General features: G+C 39.5%; 1 protein-coding gene across 1 annotated transcript in view; it reads left to right on the top strand.

Moving 5' to 3' along the window:
• The window catches only part of LOC121386514 (dopamine D2-like receptor), a 432,317-nt gene that overhangs the window by 400,655 nt on the left and 6,617 nt on the right, over positions 1-25,045 (top strand). Inside the window, exons 6-7 of the mRNA XM_041517442.1 lie at positions 5,971-6,080; positions 7,887-8,788. Coding sequence (XP_041373376.1) covers positions 5,971-6,080; positions 7,887-8,788 — 1,012 coding nt within the window. The remainder of the gene's footprint in view (positions 1-5,970; positions 6,081-7,886; positions 8,789-25,045) is intronic.

Genomic DNA, 25,045 nt, shown 5'->3' with positions numbered 1-25,045 from the left:
GCCTTACACCTACCCATTGAGCCCTTAAGAACTCGCTCTGGGTTGGAGCCGGTACCTACCAGCCTGACAGGACATTGTGTCATAAATAATTCCATAAAATAATTGCTGTTTTGTAATAGGCAACTGGATTGGTTAAAATGCTATCACGTGATCTAAAAAACAACGTTCATTCTTCCATGAACGTGAAAACTGCACTTTTTTGGTAAATATTACCGGAACTACTTTTTATCAATTACGTCAAAAACGGAATCCCCGAGGATTCCATCGTTTCTATTTTTATTCCAATAATGTATATGACAGGCCACACAAACGAAGCTTCTGTTGGAAGTTATAACAGAGAATGCTCAACAAATCAACAGAGACACATTCGTAACTAAACTACAGGGAAAATGTGACTTTTCACTGAATGTGACTTTTCACTGAATGTGACTTTTCACTGAATGTGACTTTTATGGTCTCTTCCTCTTACTCCAAAAAAGAAAACTTTGGTTTGTTTAACGTCACCACTAGAGTACAATCATCGGCTATTGGATGTCAAACGTTTGGTCATTATGACAGTCCTAGAGAGGAAACATTTTTACATTAGTAGTAAGGGATATTTTATATGCACCATCCCATAGACAGGATAGTACATACCACGGCCTGTGATATACAAGTCGTGGTGTACTGGCTGGAACAACAAATAGCCGCATGTAGGCCCACCGACGGGGATCGATCCTAGACCGACTGTGCATCAGGCGTGCGCTTTACCACTGGGCTATGTCCCACCCCACCCCACCCCACCTCCACACACACATACTGCCCACTACCCCTACCCTGTTCCTCCTGTATACAGTAAGGAAGGTTTTCTATGTAATTTCCAATAAACCTTTTAGCGCTTACACTGCCTTTGATATGCGGCAAAATAAAATGGAACCATCCATTTTTAGAAGTAGTGTAAATATTTTGCATCTATTCTGCGTTTACTCTGATTGCCTCAAATTCCGCATCCGTCCTTACATCATATTGTGTGTTCGGCAAGGCGTACAACAGATCATGGCTCAATTGCTGGGGAAAATGACTGAAATTGCATCGTGATTATCTTCAGAAAAGGGAAAAAAAACGTGTTTTTTGTCGGAAATTATGATGATTGGTGCTATGAAAACTTCTCGCTGGCACCACATTGCGGTATTCATTGCGCTTTTGCCGTAAATCACCGGCCTCGTTAGCGAAGTGGTTAAGCCATCGGACTACCGGCTGGTAGGTACAGGGTTCGCAGCTCGGTACCGGCTCCAACCCAGAGCAATTTCTTAAGGGCTCATTGGGTAGGTGTAAGGCCACTACACCCTCTTAGAACTCTTTCACTAACCATTAACCAACTAAACTAACCCATTGTCCTGGACAGACAGCCCAGATATATGAGGTGTGTGCCTAGGACAGCGTGCTTGAACCTTAATTGAATATAAGCACGGGCTCCCATTTTTGTAGTGGGGCCAGACTGTCTTTTGTCCGAATTAAACGAAAATGCCCGAATCTGGATAATAACATTTATTCATATCACCATTACTACCAAATAGCTATATACGGTTGCAAACGAATCACTACGCATTTTTACATGGATTACAACTAAGTTTGAGGGTAGAAAGATGGAAATACATGGTAAAGAGGTCGCAAGTTAGCATAGTTTGCCCGAATATCTGTATAATAACTTGTTCTAGCACTAGCGGAGCAGTTGCCACCCCCCCCCCCCCCTCCCGTCTACCCACCCCAACCCCTGCCCCTGCATCGTACGCTTATGGTTGTAATTATTTGTTAAAGGGCCAGACCCTAGTTTCACTATTAGAGCCCTTTATGATCACTGAAATGAAACATTACTTATATTTTATTGCTTAGATAATTCAGTCCCTTACAACCGGAGTGTTTTTGGTCATCCTGGTGTTTCTAATACCACAAAATGCATTTTTCATAAAAAAAAATTAAAACGCACGTGCGTCTGAGAAGAGTAACGGTTATGGAGTCGCGTTTTAATATATTTTTAAAGGTATTTCAATGTCACAGACTCTTGTTTCTCTCTGTTTTATCCAAATGTGTTACAGGTTTGTAAATTAACCAAACTTAGGGTCCATTTTTACGGGTGAAACTAGGGCCTAGGTGAAAAATAGGCCCTAGTGATTAAAAAAATAAATAGGGTATGTTCCTTTAAAATGAAGCACAACACAACACGAGTTTTAAAGGACTCGTGAGTTCCCGCTATCACCAGATATTAAACGTTTGTTAAAGTTTGTTTTGTTTAACGACATTAATTAATTGCCGGCTATTGGATTTCAAACATTTGGTAACTTTGACATATAGTCAATAACCGTATTATGCGCGACGCCAATTAAAAGCTTAAAATAAGCTGAAATATCGCTAACTTACAAACAGTGCCTTCCTTTATTTTCACTCTAGAGTTGGGGCCACTGCTGAGATCCGAACCCAGAACCTACCAGCCGTTAATCACATGGTTTTAGTCAGTACGCAGTTGAACCCCCGGCGCGGTTCTTGTGCTGTTTTGAAACTGCCTCTAATTATAGCATATCTCTACGACAAAATCTTAATCACAACGGTTTTAGACGGTTCGTGAAGTAGCTTTGGAAACAGAACAATGGCTCGGAACGCCGTCAGACTGACAGGGCCTCCGTAAGTTGCACCAAAAACACGGACGCGGAATGCGCCGGTCCGGAAATTACACTTAATGACCGCATCGGACAGAGGGAACGTCAGATAGTGATTTTACGGAAATCAAGATGTCAGATTCGACCAATTACTGAATCCAAATTACTGATCGAGATTACCTCAATCAGATGGAAAATTTGACAAGCGAAGAGAAAAATTTCATTTTCACAATATCAAAACTTTTCCTTCCTTTTAGATGTTCATTTCGCTCTTCTTTATCAAATTGATTTTGCGAACGTTGATGAAAAGAAAAAGCACCATAATATCCCATTTCGGATGTCGCAGACATTATAAGCGGCTTATCACATCATTCATTTTCTTAAATAATGAATTTTGTCTTAGTAATTTTTCTTCTAAAGTCCACTTGTACGTTCCTTTTTTATAAATAATTTCCTTCAGACAAGGAAATTGCACTCTGCTTTCTGTGTATTATTGACGTTAACTGACAAAGTCTTTCTTCAAAGTTTTTGACTTTCGACCAAGATCTGTAGTATTGAATATTTTTTGTTAAAAGTCATTCCTGTTAATAACTCAGCAAACCCCAATATTGACAGTAAATGGGAGAGGAACAGTTATATTAATCCGCCTTTCAACTGCGGGGTCCAATGCAGTAATATAATTACCGGCCCCGGTGGTGTCTGACATAAGGCTGGTAGGAACTGGGTTCGCAGTCCGGTACCGGCTCCCACCCAGGGCGAGTTTTAACGACTCAATGGGTAGGTGTAAGGTCACTACACCCTCTTCTCTCTGTATCTATCTATCTCTCTATCTCTCTCTTTCCCTCTCTCTCTCTCTCTCTCTCTCTCTCTCTCTCTCTCTCTCTCTCTCTCTCTCTCTCTCTCTCTCTCTCTCTCTCTCTCTCTCTCTCTCTTTCCCTCTCTCTTTCTCTCTCTCTCTCTCTCTCTCTCTCTCTCTCTCTCTCTCTCTCTCTCTCTCTCTCTCTCTCTCTCTCTCTCCCACACTCTCTCCCTCTCTCTCTCTCTCTCTCTCTCTCTCCATCCCTCCCTCTCTCTCTCTCTCTCTCTCTCTCCTCTCTCTCTCTCTCTCTCTCTCTCTCTCTCTCTCTCTCTCTCTCTCTCTCTCTCTCTCTCTCTCTCTCTCTCTCTCTCTAAAATCATACATACATACATACTCAAACAGTTATAATTGATAACACAGCGTATAGTGAGATCTAATTAATAGTTTGTATTATTTGGAAACGTAGCCCATTGGCTCGCCAGATGAGCGGTCGGTCTAGAATTGATCCCCGTCGGTGGGCCCATTGGGCTATTTCTCGTTCCAACCAGTGCACCACGAATGGCATATCAAAGGCCGTGGTATGTGCTATATTGTCTGTGGGATGGCGCATATCAAAGATCCATTGCTACTAATGGAAACATGTATCGGGTTTCCTCTCTAAGACTATGTCAGAATTACCAAATGTTTGACACCCAATAGCCGATGATTAATAAATCAATGTGTTCTAGTGGTGTCGTTAAACAAAACACACTTTTAGCTGGAAATGAAAACAAATCAATCTAAATGGCTGTGACGTCAGATTTAGGTAAATGGGTGTATATTATGCTGCGTGCATACCTATAATTCTTTTAAGAGTCCAGACTCAATCTTTAATGACGTCACACGCATACAATTTGCGTGGCGTTGTAATGACATTACTGTATCAGATCCTATTAGAGTCTTAAGTCTAGACTAACAGTTTTATAATCACCAGGCCTGGTATAACTAAACCACTTTAAAATGTTAGTATGAACGCGATCATTTCAAAAGCGTTTTAGCTAAACAAGTTTAAGTTGTGTAGGTGTAAACGCAGCTTTAGGCTCCATACTTGACTTTGTTTTCTGTCGAAAATTTACAGATTAAGGCTATAGGACACTCGAGCCAAAACACATAAAATAATGTAAAACTGTAAGACTGTTGTCTCGTTAACATATAGCATTAACACGTTAACGTATCTAATTTATACCAGTATTAAATGTGTTTCTTAGTTTATACTTGTATGATACAATGGCGTAGCATGGGGGGGGGGGGGGGGGGGGATCCACGGGGGCCATGCCCCTCCCCCAATCAAAAGTTTAAAAAAAACCCACACACACACGCAGGCAGGCAGGCAGGCAGACAGACAGACAGACATACATACATACAGATATGCATGCATGCATACATACAGTGTGACATACATACAGACAGACAGACACACATACATATATACATATATACATACATACATACATACATACATATATAAAAATATAAAATTCTGGCTACGTCAGTGGTATTGCATGTTTTAATGATGTACATCTTAATCAATTGAGTGCTTGCTCGAGGTGCCTGCGTTCCAACCAGTGCACCGCAACTGGACAAAGGCCGTGGTATGTGTTTTCCTGCCTGTGGAAAAGTGCATATAAAAGATTCATTGCTGCATAAGGAAAAATGTAGCGGGTTTCTTCTGATGAGTACTTCACTTATGTGCCAGTATAACACGTGTTAGTTATTTTATTCTGGTATTACACGTGTTAGTTATATTCTGGTATTACACGTGTTAGTTATATTCTGGTATTACACGTGTTAGTTATATTCTGGTATTACACGTGTTAGTTATATTCTAGTATTAAACGTGTTAGTTATATTCTAGTATTACACGTGTTATGTGCCAGTATTACACGTGTTAGTTATATTCTGGTATTACACGTGTTAGTTATATTCCAGTATTACACGTGTTATTTATATTCTAGTATTACACGTGTTCGTTATATTCTAGTACTACACGTGTTCGTTATATTCTAGTATTACACGTGTTAGTTATATTCTGGTATTACACGTGTTAGTTATATTCTGGTATTACACGTGTTAGTTATATTCTAGTATTGCACGTGTTAGTTATATTCTAGTATTACACGTGTTAGTTATATTCTGGTATTACACGTGTTAGTTATATTCTAGTATTGCACGTGTTAGTTATATTCTAGTATTACACGTGTTAGTTATATTCTAGTATTGCACGTGTTAGTTATATTCTAGTATTACACGTGTTAGTTATATTCTAGTATTGCACGTGTTAGTTATATTCTAGTACTACACGTGTTCGTTATATTCTAGTATTACACGTGTTAGTTATATTCTGGTATTACACGTGTTCGTTATATTCTGGTATTACACGTGTTAGTTATATTCTAGTATTACACGTGTTAGTTATATTATAGTATTACACGTGTTAGTTATATTCTAGTATAACACTTGTTAGTTTTATTGAACTAACCTGTTTTTTCTTACCTGCAGGTCGTGGGTGGCTGGTGGCTGAGTGATATTTTATGTGACGCCTGGGTGGCTGCTGACGTCATGGCATGTACATCTTCCATTTTAAATCTCACCGCCATTAGTGTTGATAGGTAAGGTATTGGAGTTGCCTTCCATGTGTTTTGCAGATATTGCACCTTTTTTTTTCTCTCTTTTTTTGTTTGTTATACTAGTACATGTTTGGAATCGTAATTAGAGCTATTTAGGCATTTGTTCGATTGTAAATGCAGTTACAACCAAGGAACTATGGTTATTAGATAAATATTATGGATTTGTAGCTCATAGTCAGGGAGAAAGTCACTAGTTTTCACAGAAGCTTTGGCTAGTGCCCTGTAGTAATACAGTTGATAATGTTTACTAGGCCACACCAAAACGTCACTAGCCAGGACCGAGGGCTTGTAGATTTGTCGAACACTCCGCTGAACATATCTTAAAACATTCACACTGAGTAGTAGTTTTATTGTTATAAACTTGGTTTCTATTGCTCAAAGATACAAAATGCATATATATCATCCAGTTCACCACGACTGGTATATCAAAGGCCGTGGTATATGTTCTCATGCCTGTGAGATGGTGCATATAAAAGATCCCTTGCTTCTAAAGGAAACGTGAAGCCGGTTTTCTCTCTAATACTGTATGTCAGAATTACCAAATTACATCCAATAGCTGATGATTAAAGGGACATTCCTGAGTTTGCTGCAATTTTTAAGATGTTATCAACTAACAGATACTTTTTAACGATTGTAATTACATATCAAATATACTTTTCTGCATAAATTATTAGTGGCTGTATATTACACGTGCTTCTGATCATTCTTATATATGTACTAGGTTAAATTTCATCTTATTTCCTAAAATATATTTTTTTCGTACGTACGAAATTATTTGAAGACAAAATCCAGTCTGGGCTTCTTGCAAATATTAAGACGACCAGAAACACATTGAATGTACAGACACTGATATTCTAAACAAGAAAATATATTTAATATGTAAGTTTAATCGTAGAACTATATTATTAGTCGGAAACATCTTACAATGGAGCAAACTCAGGAATGTCCCTTTAATAAATCAATGTGTTTTAGTGGTGTCGTTAAACAAAGCAAAACTTTTTTTTAATTTTACATATAGAGGCTATTTCATGTTATTGTTTTCGAATACGATTTTTATGTCAACGAGTGATGTGTGAAAACCATATTTTCACGATTGCGAAGCAATGACTGAAAATATGGTTTTCACATATCACGAGTTGACATAAATATCGTATTCGGAAAAAACACCATGAAATGGTCTATTTATTATATACATATTTCCTAATTTTTCACAATATCTTTCGCTTTTTGGTAATATCTTTCGCTTATCCTATCGAAAACACGTAACGTCATGATATATTTCTTCCTATGAAATTTTGCCAGCAAATGTACTTTACCATAGACTTTCAAAAAGAAATCTGAATAAAAGTTATCTTTATTAACATTTATTTAACAATAACAAACGAGTCGAACGCCGTTAAATTCTTACACTTACACTCGATGACACTACATTGTGTCGTCATTATTTAGCTTCGTATTCAATTCGTTTTAGATATTTTATCGTAATTGCACTTCGTATCCCTTTTTTATAGGTACAGTTGTTTAAATCACTTTTTTTTTTTTCTTTCAAATACAATCAGATGCATTGGTAATCATCCAATTTAAATACGAAGAAAAGAGACAAAGGGAGATACTTTAATCATGCACTTTTATAAACAAAAAGTAAATACGATTTCTATATTTTCACTGTAGCTAAAATACGGTGAAAATATGACTTTTCCGTAGATCTATATATTTCATTGCCATGTTTCTAATAAACCATTTTTATTTACATTTACATTTTTTCAGTCGACTTCTTCTCTCTTTCAGATTTATTGCCGTCACCCAGCCAATAAAGTATTCAAAGCATAAAAATTCTAAGCGTGTGTTCGTCATGATAGCAATGACGTGGGCCATATCTATCGCCATCGCAGCGCCCATCGCGCTGGGTGTGAACTACTCGGACAAACGCGTCCCGGGAATCTGTTCGTTTTTCAATTCAGACTTCCTTATATACTCATCCATGGGTTCGTTTTACATCCCTTCGTTAATAATGATATTCCTGTATTGGAGGATATACCGTGTTCTCAGGATTCGGGCTGCCAAAGCCAGTAAGGCTAAAAAAATGAAGACTGTTGATAGGAAGGCGCTCCAGAGTGTCATAGAGAACACTCAGGCCACAGCGGCTCCTCGGGAGCCCACTGTTACCACTGGGTTAGCGAGGATGGACAACGGGAAGGCGTCCTATAACACTAACATATCGCATAAACTGGTGCCGCCTTTAGTCGACGACACGTCAGTGACAAATATACCGTCCGCTTCCAGTTCCCACGAGAACGAAGAGGACACGCCGCCGAACGGTGGGAGCGACCCCAAGAGTCAGCCGTCAGACGAGGGTCCTCTCCACACCGACACCGGGAACGAAATTATAGTCAATCCCATCGCGGAGGCCGTCGAGAGACAGGAAGCCGACGGTAAGAACGCAACTTCCGGTCCGTCATTGGCGGGAGCGGAAGCCGAGACACCATTTAACTCTCCTGGTGCTTCTAAAGAAACGAATTCTCTTAAAATAAAATCTGCGTTGTGCAAAAAGAGTGTGGGTTCTAAAAACAAGGACGACAAGAAGGGTGTCACTAAGTTTAATTTCCACATGAGGACGAGTAGGAAAAGAAAGGAACGCTCCTCGAGTAGAAAGGAAAGAAAAGCCACCAAGACTCTAGCAATTGTCTTAGGTAAGAAACATACATGAAAATATATTTCATAATTATCATCATTGTGGTCATTATGCTTTTATTATTAGTTATTACTGGTGATATTAATATGATCAGGCGTTACAGCAGCAGCAGCAGCATGAGTAGTAGTAGTAGTAGTAGTAGTAGTAGTAGTAGTAGTAGTAGTAGTAGTAGTGGTAGTAGTAGCAGTAGTAGTAGTAGTAGTAGTAGTAGTAGTGGTAATGGTAGTAGTAGTAGTAGTAGTAGTAGTAGTAGTAGCAGTAGCAGTAGCAGCAACAGCAACAATAACTATATTAATAATTGTTGTTGTTGTTGTTGTAGCATCGCTAATAACAGCAGCAGCAGTAGTAGTAGTAGTTGTTGTTGTAGACGTAGTAGTAGTAGTATCAGAAAAAGTCGTAGTAGTAGCAGTAGCAACAGCTGCAGTGGTAATAGTAATAGCAATTGTTGTAGTAATAGCAATGGATTGGTAGCAGCACCAACAGTAGTATCAGAAGTAACATCTGCAGTGGTGACAGTAATAGCAAATGTAGTAATAGCAATGGATTAGTACCAACACCAACAGTAATAGTAGAAGTAGTAGTAACAGCTGCAGTGGTAACAGTAATAGCAATAGTAGTTGCAGTAATAACAATGGATTAGTAGCAGCACCGATAGTAGTAGCAGTAGTAGCAGATGTGGTACTACTACCAGCAATAGTAGTTGTAGTAACAGCATCAACCACTGAGTGGTAATAGTAATAATAGTAGGGGTGGAATGTTTATTCATGTTTAATTATTGTTATTTTGAGCAGCAAAGGAAGCCAATACACGACTGAAAGCTCAGAACATATCAGTCGTGGAGCAATGGCTTTGTCGTGTATATGTTTTAAAAAGTATTTAATGTAGCTAAAATTAAGATTATTTCAATCGATCAACTTGTGTGAGTCATTGGATTAAGGCACACAAAGAATAATTTCGATCATTTGTATCATCATTATCATCATCATCATCATCACCATCATAATCACCGTTGTCATCATCATCATTATCACCATCATCATCACCATCACCATCATCATCATCACCACCATCATAATCACCATCGTCACCATCATCATCATCACCACCACCACCACCATCATCATCATCAACAACAACAACAGCATTATTTTATATAATGTTAATCATCATTGTCATTATGATTTAATGTTGATACATGTATGTACCTAACGGCAGTGAAGTCGTCACACTGACAGTAATACTCCTTACTTCAAAATACACTAAAATACCTTTTTGAAAAACTAAAGAAAAAAACAGCCTCATCAATGTTTTGTATAAAAATAGCTTCTCTACGGAAATGTTGTTGAAATACTTCTCAAGTATCTTCAGACATTAGCCCTTAGACAACTGCACCACACCACACTCGTTTTATCTCAATGATGACAGAAAATATCATATATTATTCTCGTCTTCTATCCAATCCTACAAACACAATTGCATGTTCCTTCGCATTTTCGTTCCGCTAAGCGAAGCAAACAAATTAACTCACATAAAACAAGAATTGGTAAAACAGATCTTTTGAAGTAATCTATATAAATCAAATGAAATCGACGTTCAGATGATTAGGTATGAGGTAATGAATATTTTATTAGAATTTACTGTAATCGATATAAATCAAATGAAATCGACGTTCAGATGATTAGGTATGAGGTAATGAATATATTATTAGAATTTAAAGTAATCGATATAAATCAAATGAAATCAACGTTCAGATGATTAGGTATGAGATAATGAATATATTATTTGAATTTAAAGAAATCAATATAAATCAAATGAAATCGACGTTCAGATGATTAGGTATGAGGTAATTAAAATATTTTTAGAATTTAAAGTAATCGATATAAATCAACTGAAATCGACTTTCAGATGATTAGGTATTAGGTAATGAATATATTATTAGAATTTAAAGTAACCGATATAAATCAAATGAAATCAATAGGTCATTGGGCATGGGGTCGTGAATATAATAATAGTAATAATAATAATAATAATAATAATAATAATAATAATAATAATAAAAATAATTGATATAAATGAAATGAAATCAACATTTATGTCATTAAGTATGGAGTCATGAATATATTATTATAAATGAAATGACATCGATATGTATGTCATTAAGTATGGAGTCATGAATATATTATTATAAATGAAATGAAATCGACATTTATGCCATTAAGTATGTAGTCATGAATATATTATTATAAATGAAATGACATGGATATTTATGCCATTAAGTATGGAGTTATGAATATATTATTATACATGGAATCAAATCCGTGTTTGTGTCATCAGGTATGGGTTCGTGAATATACGATACAAAACTCGGATAACAGCATGAGAATGTTTAATGCATGTTAAACATAAGGTCATTGTGACATTTGCTTTAAACTAATGACAGAAAAACATGTTGCGGGGCAGGCTACCCTTCCAATTGCATGTAGCAACAATGCATCCAGATTTGATATTTAGAGAATTCTCAACGAGCCACAAGGCAATACCGTTTATGTTGCACGAATGAATTGATGTTGTCCTTCCCGAGCCTTTGGCGATGGAAGGACAACGTCAGTTCACGAGTGCAAGATAAACGGTATTGCCGAGTAGCGAGTTGGTATTCGATTTATTATCCATTATGAATATTTCTAATTTTTCGATTTTCGAACGATACTGTTGTTGAAACTACGTTTGCAAGTTGAGAACAAGAGGCAGCGTTGCGTCATAATAGTGACGTACATATCGCTGATGATGTAAGTTAGTTGTTGACATGACTTCTACCATGTAAACTATTCTTACATGCAATTAACCGCCTATAGTGAAGCACTGTTTATGACGTCAAAACGTATCTAGGGGAAGAAATGTTTGTTTGGGTTGTTTTTGCTTTCCCTAGGGAAAGATCACTTTTCTTTCGCCACTTCTCTGTGCCCATGTGGGTAATAGTAATGGTTTCAGGCAATCGTCGTTTTTGTAGATGTTTTTGTCTGACACTCGTTTCAAGAAAATCAATCCTTGAGCGAGCTTTAGCGAGCTCCACGAATTGATTTTCTTGAGACGAGTGTCAGAAAAAAACATCTACAAAAGGACGAGTATCAGAAATATTTTCTAGTTCAATGATTCTTATAATTTTAATACAATTATTATGAAATTCACTGCATTTTAGTTTTGTACCGTGACATCACTCCTTGTCTCAGCTGATATATGTTACGTCACTAAAGGAAAGTATGCAGCGTTACATATTACGTGACATCAAGTACTACCGTTGATTATGGAATGATGTGCTTCCTTTCCCACACCCTCATTGATAGCTCTGTGTATTTCCTTTCTCACAACCTCATTGACAGCTGTTTACTTCCTTTCTCACAACCTCATTGACAGTTGTTTACTTCCTTTCTCACAACCTCATTGACAGCTGTGTGTTTCCTTTCTCACAACTTCATTGACAGCTGTGTGTTTCCTTTCTGACAACCTCATTGACAGCTGTTTACTTCCTTTCTCACAACCTCATTGACAGCTATGTGTTTCCTTTCTCATAACCTCATTGACAGTTGTGTATTTCCTTTCTCACAACCTCATTGACAGCTAGGTGTTTCCTTTCTCACAACCTCATTGACAGCTGTTTACTTCCTTTCTCACAACCTCATTGACAGCTGTGTATTTCCTTTCTCACAACCTCATTGACAGCTATGTGTTTCCTTTCTCACAAAATCATTGGCAGCAGTGTGTTTCCTTTCTCATAACCTCATTGGCTGCTGTTTACTTCCTTTCTCAAAACCTCATTGGCAGCTGTGTGTTTCCTTTCTCACAACCTCATTGACAGCTGTGTGTTTCCATTCTCACAACCTCATTGACAGCTATGGGTTTCCTTTCTCACAACCTCATTGACTGCTGTTTACTTCCTTTCTCAAAACCTCGTTGGCAGCTGTGTGTTTCCTTTCTCACAACCTCATTGACAGCTATGTGTTTCCTTTCTCACAACCTCATTGGCAGCTGTGTGTTTCCATTCTCACAAACTCATTGACAGCTATGTGTTTTCTTTCTCACAACCTCATTGACAGTTGTGTATTACCTTTCTCACAACCTCGTTGACAGCTATGTGTTTCCTTTCTCACAACCTCATTGGTAGCTATGTGTTTCCTTTCTCACAACCTCATTGACAGCTGTGTATTTCCTTTCTCACAACCTCATTGACAGCTATGTGTTTACTTTCTCACAACCTCATTGACAGCTGTGTGTTTCCTTTCTCACAACCTCATTGACAGCTGTGTGTTTCCTTTCTCACAACCTCATTGGCAGCTGTGTGTTTCCTTTCTCACAACCTCATTGACAGCAGTGTGTTTCCTTTCTCACAACCTCATTGTCAGTTATGGTTTTCCTTTCTCACAACCACCTCACTGACGGCTATGTGTTTCCTTTCTCACAACCTCATTGACAGCTATGTTTTTTCCTTTCTCACAACCTAACTGACAGCTGTGTTTTTCCTTTCTCACAACCTCGTTGACAGCTATGTTTTTCATTTCTCACATCCTCATTGACAGCTGTTTACTTCCTTTCTCACAACCTCATTGACAGCTAGGTGTTTCCTTTCTCACAACCTCATTGACAGCTGTTTACTTCCTTTCTCATAACCTCATTGGCTGCTGTTTACTTCCTTTCTCAAAACCTCATTGGCAGCTTTGTGTTTCCTTTCTCACAACCTCATTGACAGCTGTGTGTTTCCTTTCTCACAACCTCATTGACAGCTGTGTGTTTCCTTTCTCACAAACTTATTGGCTGCTGTTTACTTCCTTTCTCAAAACCTCGTTGGCAGCTGTGTGTTTCCTTTCTCACAACCTCATTGGCAGCTATGTGTTTCCTTTCTCACAACCTCATTGGCTGCTGTTTACTTCCTTTCTCAAAACCTCATTGGCAGCTGTGTGTTTTCTTTCTCACAGCCTCATTGACAGCTGTGTATTTCCTTTCTCATAACCTTATTGACAGCTATGTGTTTCCTTTCTCACAACCTCATTGACATCTGTGTTTTTCCTTTCTCACAACCTCGTTGACAGCTATTTTTTTCCTTTCTCACATCCTCATTGACAGCTGTGTGTTTCCTTTCTCACAACCTCATTGACAGCAGTGTGTTTCCTTTCTCACAACCTCATTAACAGCTGTTTACTTCCTTTCTCACAACCTCATTGACAGCTATGTGTTTCCTTCCTCATAACCTCATTGACAGCTGTGTATTTCCTTTCTCACAACCTCATTGACAGCTATGTGTTTCCTTTCTCACAACCTCATTGACAGCTATTTACTTCCTTTCTCACAACCTCATTGACAGCTATGTGTTTCCTTTCTCACAAACTCATTGGCAGCAGTGTGTTTCCTTTCTAAAAACCTCATTGGCAGCTGTGTGTTTCCTTTCTCACAACCTCATTCACAGCTGTGTATTTCCTTTCTCATAACCTCATTGACAGCTATGTGTTTCCTTTCTCACAACCTCATTGGCAGCTGTGTGTTTCCTTTCTCACAACCTCATTGGCTGCTGTTTACTTCCTTTCTCAAAACATCATTGGCAGCTGTGTGTTTCCTTTCTCACAACCTCATTGACAGCTGTATATTTCCTTTCTCACAACCTCATTGACAGCTATGTGTTTCCTTTCTCACAACCTCATTGACAGCTATGTCTTTCCTTTCTCACAACCTCATTGGCAGCTGTGTGTTTCCTTTCTCACAACCTCATTGACAGCAGTGTGTTTCCTTTCTCACAACCTCGTTGTCATCTGTGTTTTTCCTTTCTCACAACCACCTCACTGACAGCTATGTGTTTCCTTTCTCACAACCTCATTGACAGCTATGTTTTTCCTTTCTCACAATCTCATTGACAGCTGTCTTTTTCCTTTCTCACAACCTCGTTGACAGCTATGTTTTTCCTTTCTCACATCCTCATTGACAGCTGTGTGTTTCCTTTCTCACAACCTCATTGACAGCTGTTTACTTTCTTTCTCACAACCTCATTGACAGCTTTGTGATTCCTTTCTCACAACCTCATTGACAGCTGTTTACTTCCTTTCTCACAACCTCATTGACGGCTGTGTATTTACTTTTTCACAACCTCATTGACAGCTATGTGTTTCCTTTCTCACAAACTCATTGGCAGCAGTGTGTTTCCTTTCTCATAACCTCATTGGCTGCTGTTTACTTCCTTTCTCAAAACCTCATTGGCAGCTGTGTGTTTCCTTTCTCACAACCTCATTGACAGCTGTGTGTTTCCTTTCTCACAAACTCATTGACAGCTATGTGTTTCCTTTCTCACAACCTCATCGGCTGCTGTTTACTTCCTTTCTCAAAACCTCGTTGGCAGCTGTGTGTTTCCTTTCTCACAACCTCATTGACAGCTATGTGTTTCCTTTCTCACAACCTCATTGGCTGCTGTTTACTTCCTTTCTCAAAACCTCATTGGCAGCTGTGTGTTTCCTTTCTCACAACCTCATTAACAGCTGTGTATTTTCTTTCTCATAACCTCATTGACAGCTATGTGTTTCCTTTCTCACAACCTCATTGACAGCTGTGTTTTTCTTTCTCACAACCTCGTTGGCGGCTATGTTTTTCCTTTCTCACATCCTCATTGACAGCTGTGTGTTTCCTTTCTCACAACCTCATTCACAGCAGTGTATTTCCTTTCTCACAACCTCATTGACAGCTATGTGTTTCCTTTCTCACAACCTCATTGACAGCTATGTGTTTCCTTTCTCACAACCTCATTGACAGCTGTTTAGTTCCTTTCTCACAACCTCATTGACAGCTATGTGTTTCCTTTCTCACAAACTCATTGGCAGCAGTGTTTTTCCTTTCTCATAACCTCATTGGCTGCTGTTTACTTCCTTTCTCAAAACCTCATTGGCAGCTGTGTGTTTCCTTTCTCACAACCTCATTGACAGCTGTGTGTTTCCTTTCTCACAACCTCATTGACAGCTATGTGTTTCCTTTCTCACAACCTCATTGGCTGCTGTTTACTTCCTTTCTCAAAACCTCGTTGGCAGCTGTGTGTTTCCTTTCTCACAACCTGATTGACAGCTATGTGTTTCCTTTCTCACAACCTCATTGGCTGCTGTTTACTTCCTTTCTCAAAACCTCATTGGCAGCTGTGTGTTTCCTTTCTCACAACCTCATTGACAGCTGTGTGTTTCATTTCTCACAACCTGATTGACAGCAATGTGTTTCCTTTCTCACAACCTCATTGGCTGCTGTTTACTTCCTTTCTCAAAACCTCATTGGCAGCTGTGTGTTTCCTTTCTCACAACCTCATTCCCAGCTGTTTATTTCCTTTCTCATAACCTCATTGACAGCTATGTGTTTCCTTTCTCACAACCTCATTGGCAGCTGTGTGTTTCCTTTCTCACAACCTCATTGACAGCTATGTGTTTCCTTTCTCACAACCTCATTGGCTGCTGTTTACTTCCTTTCTCAAAACATCATTGGCAGCTGTGTGTTTCCTTTCTCACAACCTCATTGACAGCTGTGTATTTGCTTTTTCACAACCTCATTGACAGCTATGTCTTTCCTTTCTCACAACCTCATTGGTAGCTATGTGTTTCCTTTCTCACAACCTCATTGACAGCTGTGTATTTCCTTTCTCACAACCTCATTGACAGCTGTGTGTTTTCTTTCTCACAACCTCATTGACAGCTGTGTATTTCCTTTCTCACAACCTCATTGACAGCTATGTGTTTCCTTTCTCACAACCTCATTGGCAGCTGTGTGTTTCCTTTCTCACAAACTCATTGACAGCTATGTGTTGCCTTTCTAACAACCTCATTGACAGCTGTGTGTTTCTTTCTCACAACCTCATTGTCAGCTGTGTTTTTCCTTTCTCACAACCTCATTGACAGCTATGTGTTTCCTTTCTCACAACCTCATTGGCAGCTGTGTGTTTCCTTTCTCACAACCTCACTGACAGCTATGTGTTTCCTTTCTCACAACCTCATTGACAGCTATGTGTTTCCTTTCTCACAACCTCATTGACAGCAGTGTGTTTCCTTTCTCACAACCTCGTTGACAGTAGTGTGCTTCCCCCTCACAAATTAGTTTTCTTTCTCACAAATTCATTGGCGTCAGTGTGTTTCTTTATCACATTTTTTTTGGCGTCAGTGTGTTTTCTTTCTCACAAATTGTTTGGCATCAGTATGCTTTCTTCCTCACAACCTTAATTTAATTTCCCGAGGTGTTGCTAAACAAAGATTCCTAATGTTGTTTTTATAGACATTTTAAAATGGAAATCCAACCTTTTTAAAAAAAATGTTTATTAAGCAACAATCTCAAAAATCCTATAACAGTTTGAAAACACAAAAACAAATGACCACTCTCTTTGTCAAAATAATGATGTACGTTATATGTTTAAAATGTCATGCAATACGCTTTATATTGTATACATTTACAAAGTCTTTATTCTTTTTAAAAGAAATCAATAAGGCTGTCTGGAGCAGATTTAATAAGACGACTCATCTAAAATAGTTTGGGGTTTTTTCTGAAGTGGCGGTGGTATAGGATTTCACACACTGGGGCTTAGTGATTTAACATGGCGCGCATTGCACAATGTAACGCATACTCCATGCATTGTAAGCCCATGTTGTCTGCTCCTTATCGCCCATGCACTATCAGTATCATAAAATGTTATCTTTTTTCCTCTCCGGCACCATGTCTAATTGTGTGTCCTTAAAGGAACACTCCTGAATGTTCTGCATTGTAAGATGTTTCTCTTAAAGGAACATTCCTGAATGTTCTGCATTGTAAGATGTTTCTCTTAAAGGAACATTCCTGAATGTTCTGAATTGTAAGATGTTTCTCTTAAAGGAACATTCCTGAATGTTCTGCATTGTAAGATGTTTCTCTTAAAGGGACATTCCTGAATGTTCTGCATTGTGAGATGTTTCTCTTAAAGGGACATTCCCGAGTTTGCTGCATTGTAAGATGTTTCTCTTAAAGGGACATTCCTGAATGTTCTGCATTGTGAGATGTTTCTCTTAAAGGGACATTCCCGAGTTTGCTGCATTGTAAGATGTTTCCGACTGATAAAATATTTCAACGATTAAACTTACATATTAAATATATTTTCTTGTTTAGAATATCAGTGTCTGTATATTCAATGTGTTTCTGGTCGTTTCCAACTAATAAAATATTTCAACGATTAAAGTTACATGTTAAATATATTTTCTTGTTTAGAATATTAATGTCTGTATATTCAATGTGTTTCTGGTAGTCTTAATATTTGTAAGAAGCCCAAACTGGATTTTGTCTTCAAATAATTTCGTACGTACGAAAAAAATATATATTTAATATGTAATTACAATCGTAAAAAGTCTCTGTTAGTCGATAACATGTTAAAAATTGCAGCAAACTCGGGAATGTCCCTTTAAGTCTTATACTCCAGCCTGTATTCTAAAGGGCATACATACATTAATAGGTTAAGGTTACAATCTAGATGATTAACGTATTTTTGGAATTGCCCATTCAAAACTATGCGCCCTAATGACGATATTTTAGTTTTGTTTATAAGTATTAATTGATAGCCTAATTTTTTAATCGTGTTTCTAAAAGAAGCTTTCCCCCATTTAGAGTAATATAAAAATTGCCCATTTCAAATGAATACTTTCATTATCATTTAAAGGCTTTTGTAGGAGATATCGCTGGCACTATAATTTGCAATATCTCCGGTGATATTCTCCTAGGAGATATCGCTTCGTTTTGTTACGTCACTGTGTATGTTTCAGCGCTAAACCTATTATTAATGACGTCACGCCGCTGTCGTTCTGGGCCCATATTTTCGAAGCAATCTTAGCCTACGAAATCGTAAAATTATTGTAAGCTATGACGTCACTATGGCGTGTGCTGTAGTGACGTCACACCCTACGATGGTTTTACTATTTCGTATTACTAAGAGAGCTTCGAAAATATGGACCCTGCTAGTTAACGAGTCTACGCTGTCAAATATAGTGACATTCAACCCACATTACTGACATTCTTTACAATTATCGCAAATGAAAAGAATGATAATGGATGATAAATTATATCACAAGACACTCGGGGAGTATCCTCTGATTTTGTCCCGAGTTAGATCCCTGGCCATACCAGAAACTGTGGTCGGGATAGACGTGCCCGAACCTATTGTGTGATATGGACACGTTAATACAGTTCTCGTTCTCCTCCAAGGGCGGGACGTAGACCAGTGGTAATGCGCTCGCTTTATGCGCGGTCGGTTTGGGATCGATCCCCGTCGGTGGGCCCATTGGGCTATTTCTCGTTTTAGCCAGTGCACCACGACTGGTATATCAAAGGCCGTGGTATGTGCTATCCTATTTGTGGGATGGTGCATATAAAAGATCCCTTGCTGCTAATCGGAAAGAGTAGTCCATGAAGTGGTGACAGCGGGTTTCCTCTCTCGATATCTGTGTGGTCCTTAACCATATGTCCGACGCCATATAACCGTAATTAAATGTGCTGAGTGCGTCCTAAAATAAATCATTTCCTTCCTTCATTCCTTCCTCGTTCAAATTTCAAGTACCATGTATTGTCATTGTACGATCACATCCACAGTCAGAAAAAGGGGTTTAAAATTTGAAATGGTCTTTAAAATATTAAAAGAAAGCAATTTATGTATTTATGGAATCAACTTATATAGTTTTACTTCCGTCATATATATTTCATGTATATCCGAGCACCAAATATGATTAAAAAGGGAACTAGAGTCTACTCTCTGTATGGCTAAATGTTGATATAACCAGTTGTGGTTATCGTGTATTTCGAAGCCGTTGAGGTATGCTGTTATGGCTGTAGAGTTTAAGACAAGCAGATATTGGTTCAGCGAACTTGTGTCTACCCTCTGTATGGCTAAACGTTGCGGTGTGTCGGTATGGCTGTAGAGTTGAACACTAACCGATACTGGTTAAGGAAACTTGTGTCTACCCTCTGTAAGGCTAAACGTTGCGGTGTGTCGGTATGGCTGTGGAGTTGAACACTAACCGATACTGGTTAAGGAAACTTGTGTCTACCCTCTGTATTGCTAAACGTTGCGGTGTGTCGGTATGTCTTTAGAGTTGAACACTAACAAAAAATGGTTAAGGAAACTTGTGTCTACCCTCTGTATGGCTAAGCGTTGTGGTGTGTCGGTATGGCTGTGGAGTTGGACACTAACAGATACTGGTTAAGGAAACTTTTGTCTACCCTTTGTATGGCTAAACGTTGTGGTGTGTCGGTATGTCTGTAGAGTTGGACACTAACAGATACTGGTTAAGTAAACTTGTGTCTACCCTTTGTATGGCTAAACGTTGCGGTGTGTCGGTATGTCTGTAGAGTTGGACACTAACAGATACTGGTTAAGGAAACTTGTGTCTACCCTTTGTATGGCTAAACGTTGTGATGTGTCGGTATGGCTGTGGAGTTGAACACTAACAGATACTGGTTAAGGAAACTTTTGTCTATCCTCTGTATGGCTAAACGTTGTGGTGTGTCGGTATGGCTGTAGAGTTGAACACTAACCGATACTGGTTAAGGAAACTTGTGTCTACCCTCTGTATGGCTAAACGTTGTGGTGTGTCGGTATGGCTGTGGAGTTGTACACTAACCGATACTGGTTAAGGAAACTTTTGTCTATCCTCTGTATGGCTAAACGTTGTGGTGTGTCGGTATGGCTGTGGAGTTGAACACTAACAGATACTGGTTACGGAAACTTGTGTCTACCCTCTGTATGGCTAAACGTTGTGGTGTGTCGGTATGGCTGTGGAGTTGAACACTAACAGATACTGGTTACGGAAACTTGTGTCTACCCTCTGTATGGCTAAACGTTGCGGTGTGTCGGTATGTCTGTAGTGTAGAACACTAACAGATACTGGTTAAGGAAACTTGTGTCTACCCTCTGTATGGCTAAACGTTGCGGTGTGTCGGTATGTCTGTAGAGTTGAACACTAACAGATACTGGTTAAGGGAACTTGTGTCTACCCTCTGTATGGCTAAACGTTGTGGTGTGTCGGTATGTCTGTAGTGTAGAACACTAACAGATACTGGTTAAGGAAACTTATGTCTACCCTCTGTATGGCTAAACGTTGTGGTGTGTCGGTATGGCTGTGGAGTTGAACACTAACAGATACTGGTTAAGGAAACTTTTGTCTATCCTCTGTATGGCTAAACGTTGTGGTGTGTCGGTATGGCTGTGGAGTTGGACTCTTAACAGATACTGGTTAAGGAAACTTTTGTCTATCCTCTGTATGGCTAAACGTTGTGGTGTGTCGGTATGGCTGTGGAGTTGAACACTAACAGATACTGGTTAAGGAAACTTTTGTCTACCCTCTGTATGGCTAAACGTTGTGGTGTGTCGGTATGGCTGTGGAGTTGAACACTAACAGATACTGGTTAAGGAAACTTTTGTCTATCCTCTGTATGGCTAAACGTTGTGGTGTGTCGGTATGGATGTGGAGTTGAACACTAACAGATACTGGTTAAGGAAACTTTTGTCTATCCTCTGTATGGCTAAACGTTGTGGTGTGTCGGTATGGTTGTGGCGTTGAACACTAACAGATACTGGTTACGGAAACTTGTGTCTACCCTCTGTATGGCTAAACGTTGTGATGTGTCGGTATGGCTGTGGAGTTGGACACTAACAGATACTGGTTAAGGAAACTTTTGTCTATCCTCTGTATGGCTAAACGTTGTGGTGTGTCGGTATGGTTGTGGAGTTGAACACTAACAGATACTGGTTACGGAAACTTGTGTCTACCCTCTGTATGGCTAAACGTTGTGGTGTGTCGGTATGGTTGTGGAGTTGAACACTAACAGATACTGGTTACGGAAACTTGTGTCTACCCTTTGTATGGCTAAACGTTGTGATGTGTCGGTATGGCTGTGGAGTTGAACACTAACAGATACTGGTTACGGAAACTTGTGTCTACCCTCTGTATGGCTAAACGTTGTGATGTGTCGGTATGGCTGTGGAGTTGAACACTAACAGATACTGGTTACGGAAACTTGTGTCTACCCTCTGTATGGCTAAACGTTGTGGTGTGTCGGTATGGCTGTGGAGTTGAACACTAACAGATACTGGTTACGGAAACTTTTGTCTACCCTCTGTATGGCTAAACGTTGTGGTGGCTAAACGTTGTGGTGTGTCGGTATGGCTGTGGAGTTGGACACTAACAGATACTGGTTAAGGAAACTTTTGTCTATCCTCTGTATGGCTAAACGTTGTGGTGTGTCGGTATGGCTGTGGAGTTGAACACTAACAGATACTGGTTACGGAAACTTGTGTCTACCCTCTGTATGGCTAAACGTTGTGGTGTGTCGGTATGGCTGTGGAGTTGAACACTAACAGATACTGGTTAAGGAAACTTTTGTCTACCCTTTGTATGGCTAAACGTTGTGGTGTGTCGGTATGGCTGTGGAGTTGAACACTAACAGATACTGGTTAAGGAAACTTTTGTCTATCCTCATTATGGCTAAACGTTGTGGTGTGTCGGTATGGCTGTAGAGTTGAACACTAACAGATACTGGTTAAGGAAACTTTTGTCTATCCTCTGTATGGCTAAACGTTGAGGTGTGTCGGTATGGCTGTGGAGTTGAACACTAACAGATACTGGTTAAGGAAACTTGTGTCTACCCTCTGTATGGCTAAACGTTGTGGTGTGTCGGTATGGCTGTGGAGTTGAACACTAACAGATACTGGTTAAGGAAACTTGTGTCTATCCTCTGTATGGCTAAACGTTGTGGTGTGTCGGTATGGCTGTGGAGTTGAACACTAACAGATACTGGTTAAGGAAACTTGTGTCTATCCTCTGTATGGCTAAACGTTGTGGTGTGTCGGTATGGCTGTGGAGTTGAACACTAACAGATACTGGTTAAGGAAACTTGTGTCTATCCTCTGTATGGCTAAACGTTGTGGTGTGTCGGTATGTCTGTAGTGTAGAACACTAACAGATACTGGTTAAGGAAACTTGTGTCTATCCTCTGTATGGCTAAACGTTGTGGTGTGTCGGTATGGCTGTAGAGTTGAACACTAACAGATACTGGTTAAGGAAACTTTTGTCTATCCTCAGTATGGCTAAACGTTGTGGTGTGTCGGTATGGCTGTGGAGTTGAACACTAACAGATACTGGTTAAGGAAACTTGTTTCTATCCTCTGTATGGCTAAACGTTGTGGTGTGTCGGTATGGCTGTGGAGTTGAACACTAACAGATACTGGTTAAGGAAACTTGTGTCTCTCCTCTGTATGGCTAAACGTTGTGGTGTGTCGGTATGGCTGTGGAGTTGGACACTACTGTTTTTGTATCTCAATACCGGCTCCAGCTCTGAAAACGTCTACAGCTCAGTGGGGCTACTGAATCGAGTTCTTCCTTATTGACCACTAACATTAACACCCGTCCACAACAAACCGCTCATTTATATAATAATGAAAAGCGGTTTTAAATTTCACAACTTGTTGGTTTCCTTTTTAATATCAAATATTACTTTGTACAATAGAAGCTTTCATTATATATAGCATTTTCAAGGTAACATGGACACAAAATTACGACAGTTTAATTTTTGTGTCTACTTCGAGCACATATATATATGCTTGATATGTTTAATACCCGAAGGACATATTAACAACACTCACACGCACGCGTGTGTGGACAGAAATGAGAAGATTTGAGGAATTCACCAGGAAGAATGGAGGTGCTGTCTGAGACGCGAATCAACGCTGTATGTTCCTGATACGCCCTCAAGCGGGTGACGCGATTCCATTGACAGCGACTCTTCTTGAGCATCGGCCAAATTACAACAGAGATAGCTCGCGCACGGTAATCACAGGAGCAACAATGCCAGTCCTCTTCAGCTGGGAGGGACAGCTGAAAAGTCTTTTCTGTCATTGCGAGACGCGGTGCGCTCAAATTGGTCTATTTGTGTCCTCTCGCAGCGCTTTCACACAAGAAACAGAGAAGCCATGATGTTTTTCTCCGAGGCGGCTTATTTCATTTAAAAGCGGCAAAGGATTTTCTTAACCCATGGCCACAACTGCGTGTGCTGATTTGTAAAGGTTGATCACAAAGTGTCATTTGCAGAGTTCTCTGCCCTGCAGCCCCACAACACTGTTTGATTGAAATGATCGTCCCCGCACGTCACCACAGTCCCAGTAGGACAATGTCTGTTGTAGTAGCAGTTCACCACTGATACACAGCCGGCGGGACTAATAGCGAACGGTTACCGGACTCGGTGGCGTCGTGGTTAGGCCATCGGTCTACAGGCTGGTAGGTACTGGGTTCGGATCCCAGTCGAGGCATGGGATTTTTAATCCAGATACCGACTCCAAACCCTGAGTGAGTGCTCCACAAGGCTCAATGGGTATGTGTAAACCACTTGCGCCGACCAGTGATCCATAACTGATTCAACAGAGGCCATGGTTTGTGCTATCCTGCCTGTGGGAAGCGCAAATAAAAGATCCTTTGCTGCTAATCGGAAAGAGTAGCCCATGTAGTGGCGACATCGGGTTTCCTCTCAAACTCTGTGTGGTCCGTAACCATATGTCTGACGCCATATAACCGTAAATAAAATGTGTTGAGTGCGTCGTTAAATAAAACATTCCTTTCTTTCTTTCTTTCCCTTGTCTTTCTGAGACTATCTCAGAACATTATTACACTGGATTTTAGCTGCCTGGTTGTTTTTTTAACTCCACATTCTGATACCTATTGTCCGTCCCATCCTCCTACAAAAAAACAACGTTGGGCTTTTTTGCAAAAAATAATAATAATTGTATGTGGAATTTAAACAGCAATCGGCTCAGAAACAAATAACTTGTAGCCAAGTCCATAGTATGAAAAATGCGTTCCCTGTGGGAAGGACTATAGTTGAGTAGCACAGTATCGCATGGTGAAGAACGTTTTCTACGAGCCGATTAACGGTGAATATTTGGTAAAATCTCAAATTGCACTTTATCTTCTCGTCAACATACTTTTGTCATATTGAAAATGAGGTAACTCGAGTGATTGGTTGAATATTTTAAAGCACTAGTTTGCCTAATTAAATATGTTGTTTGTGTTCATAAGTAATCCAATATAAAAGGTATGACTTTTCAAAGTTGACCTCCACTGGAATATGATGCAGCACGTCATCCTACATGGAATAACCTTGGTGCTCGCTTTGAAATCTTTAAAATGTGGACTCTGCATCCAGATTATGGTCTGCATATGGTGAAATGTCGTTTATTCTGAAGTGTTCCTCT

The sequence above is a fragment of the Gigantopelta aegis genome, chromosome 12 (assembly GCF_016097555.1).
Source record: "Gigantopelta aegis isolate Gae_Host chromosome 12, Gae_host_genome, whole genome shotgun sequence".
Classification (NCBI taxonomy): Eukaryota; Metazoa; Mollusca; class Gastropoda; order Neomphalida; family Peltospiridae; genus Gigantopelta; species Gigantopelta aegis.
This window is presented reverse-complemented; position numbering and strand designations above follow the sequence as displayed.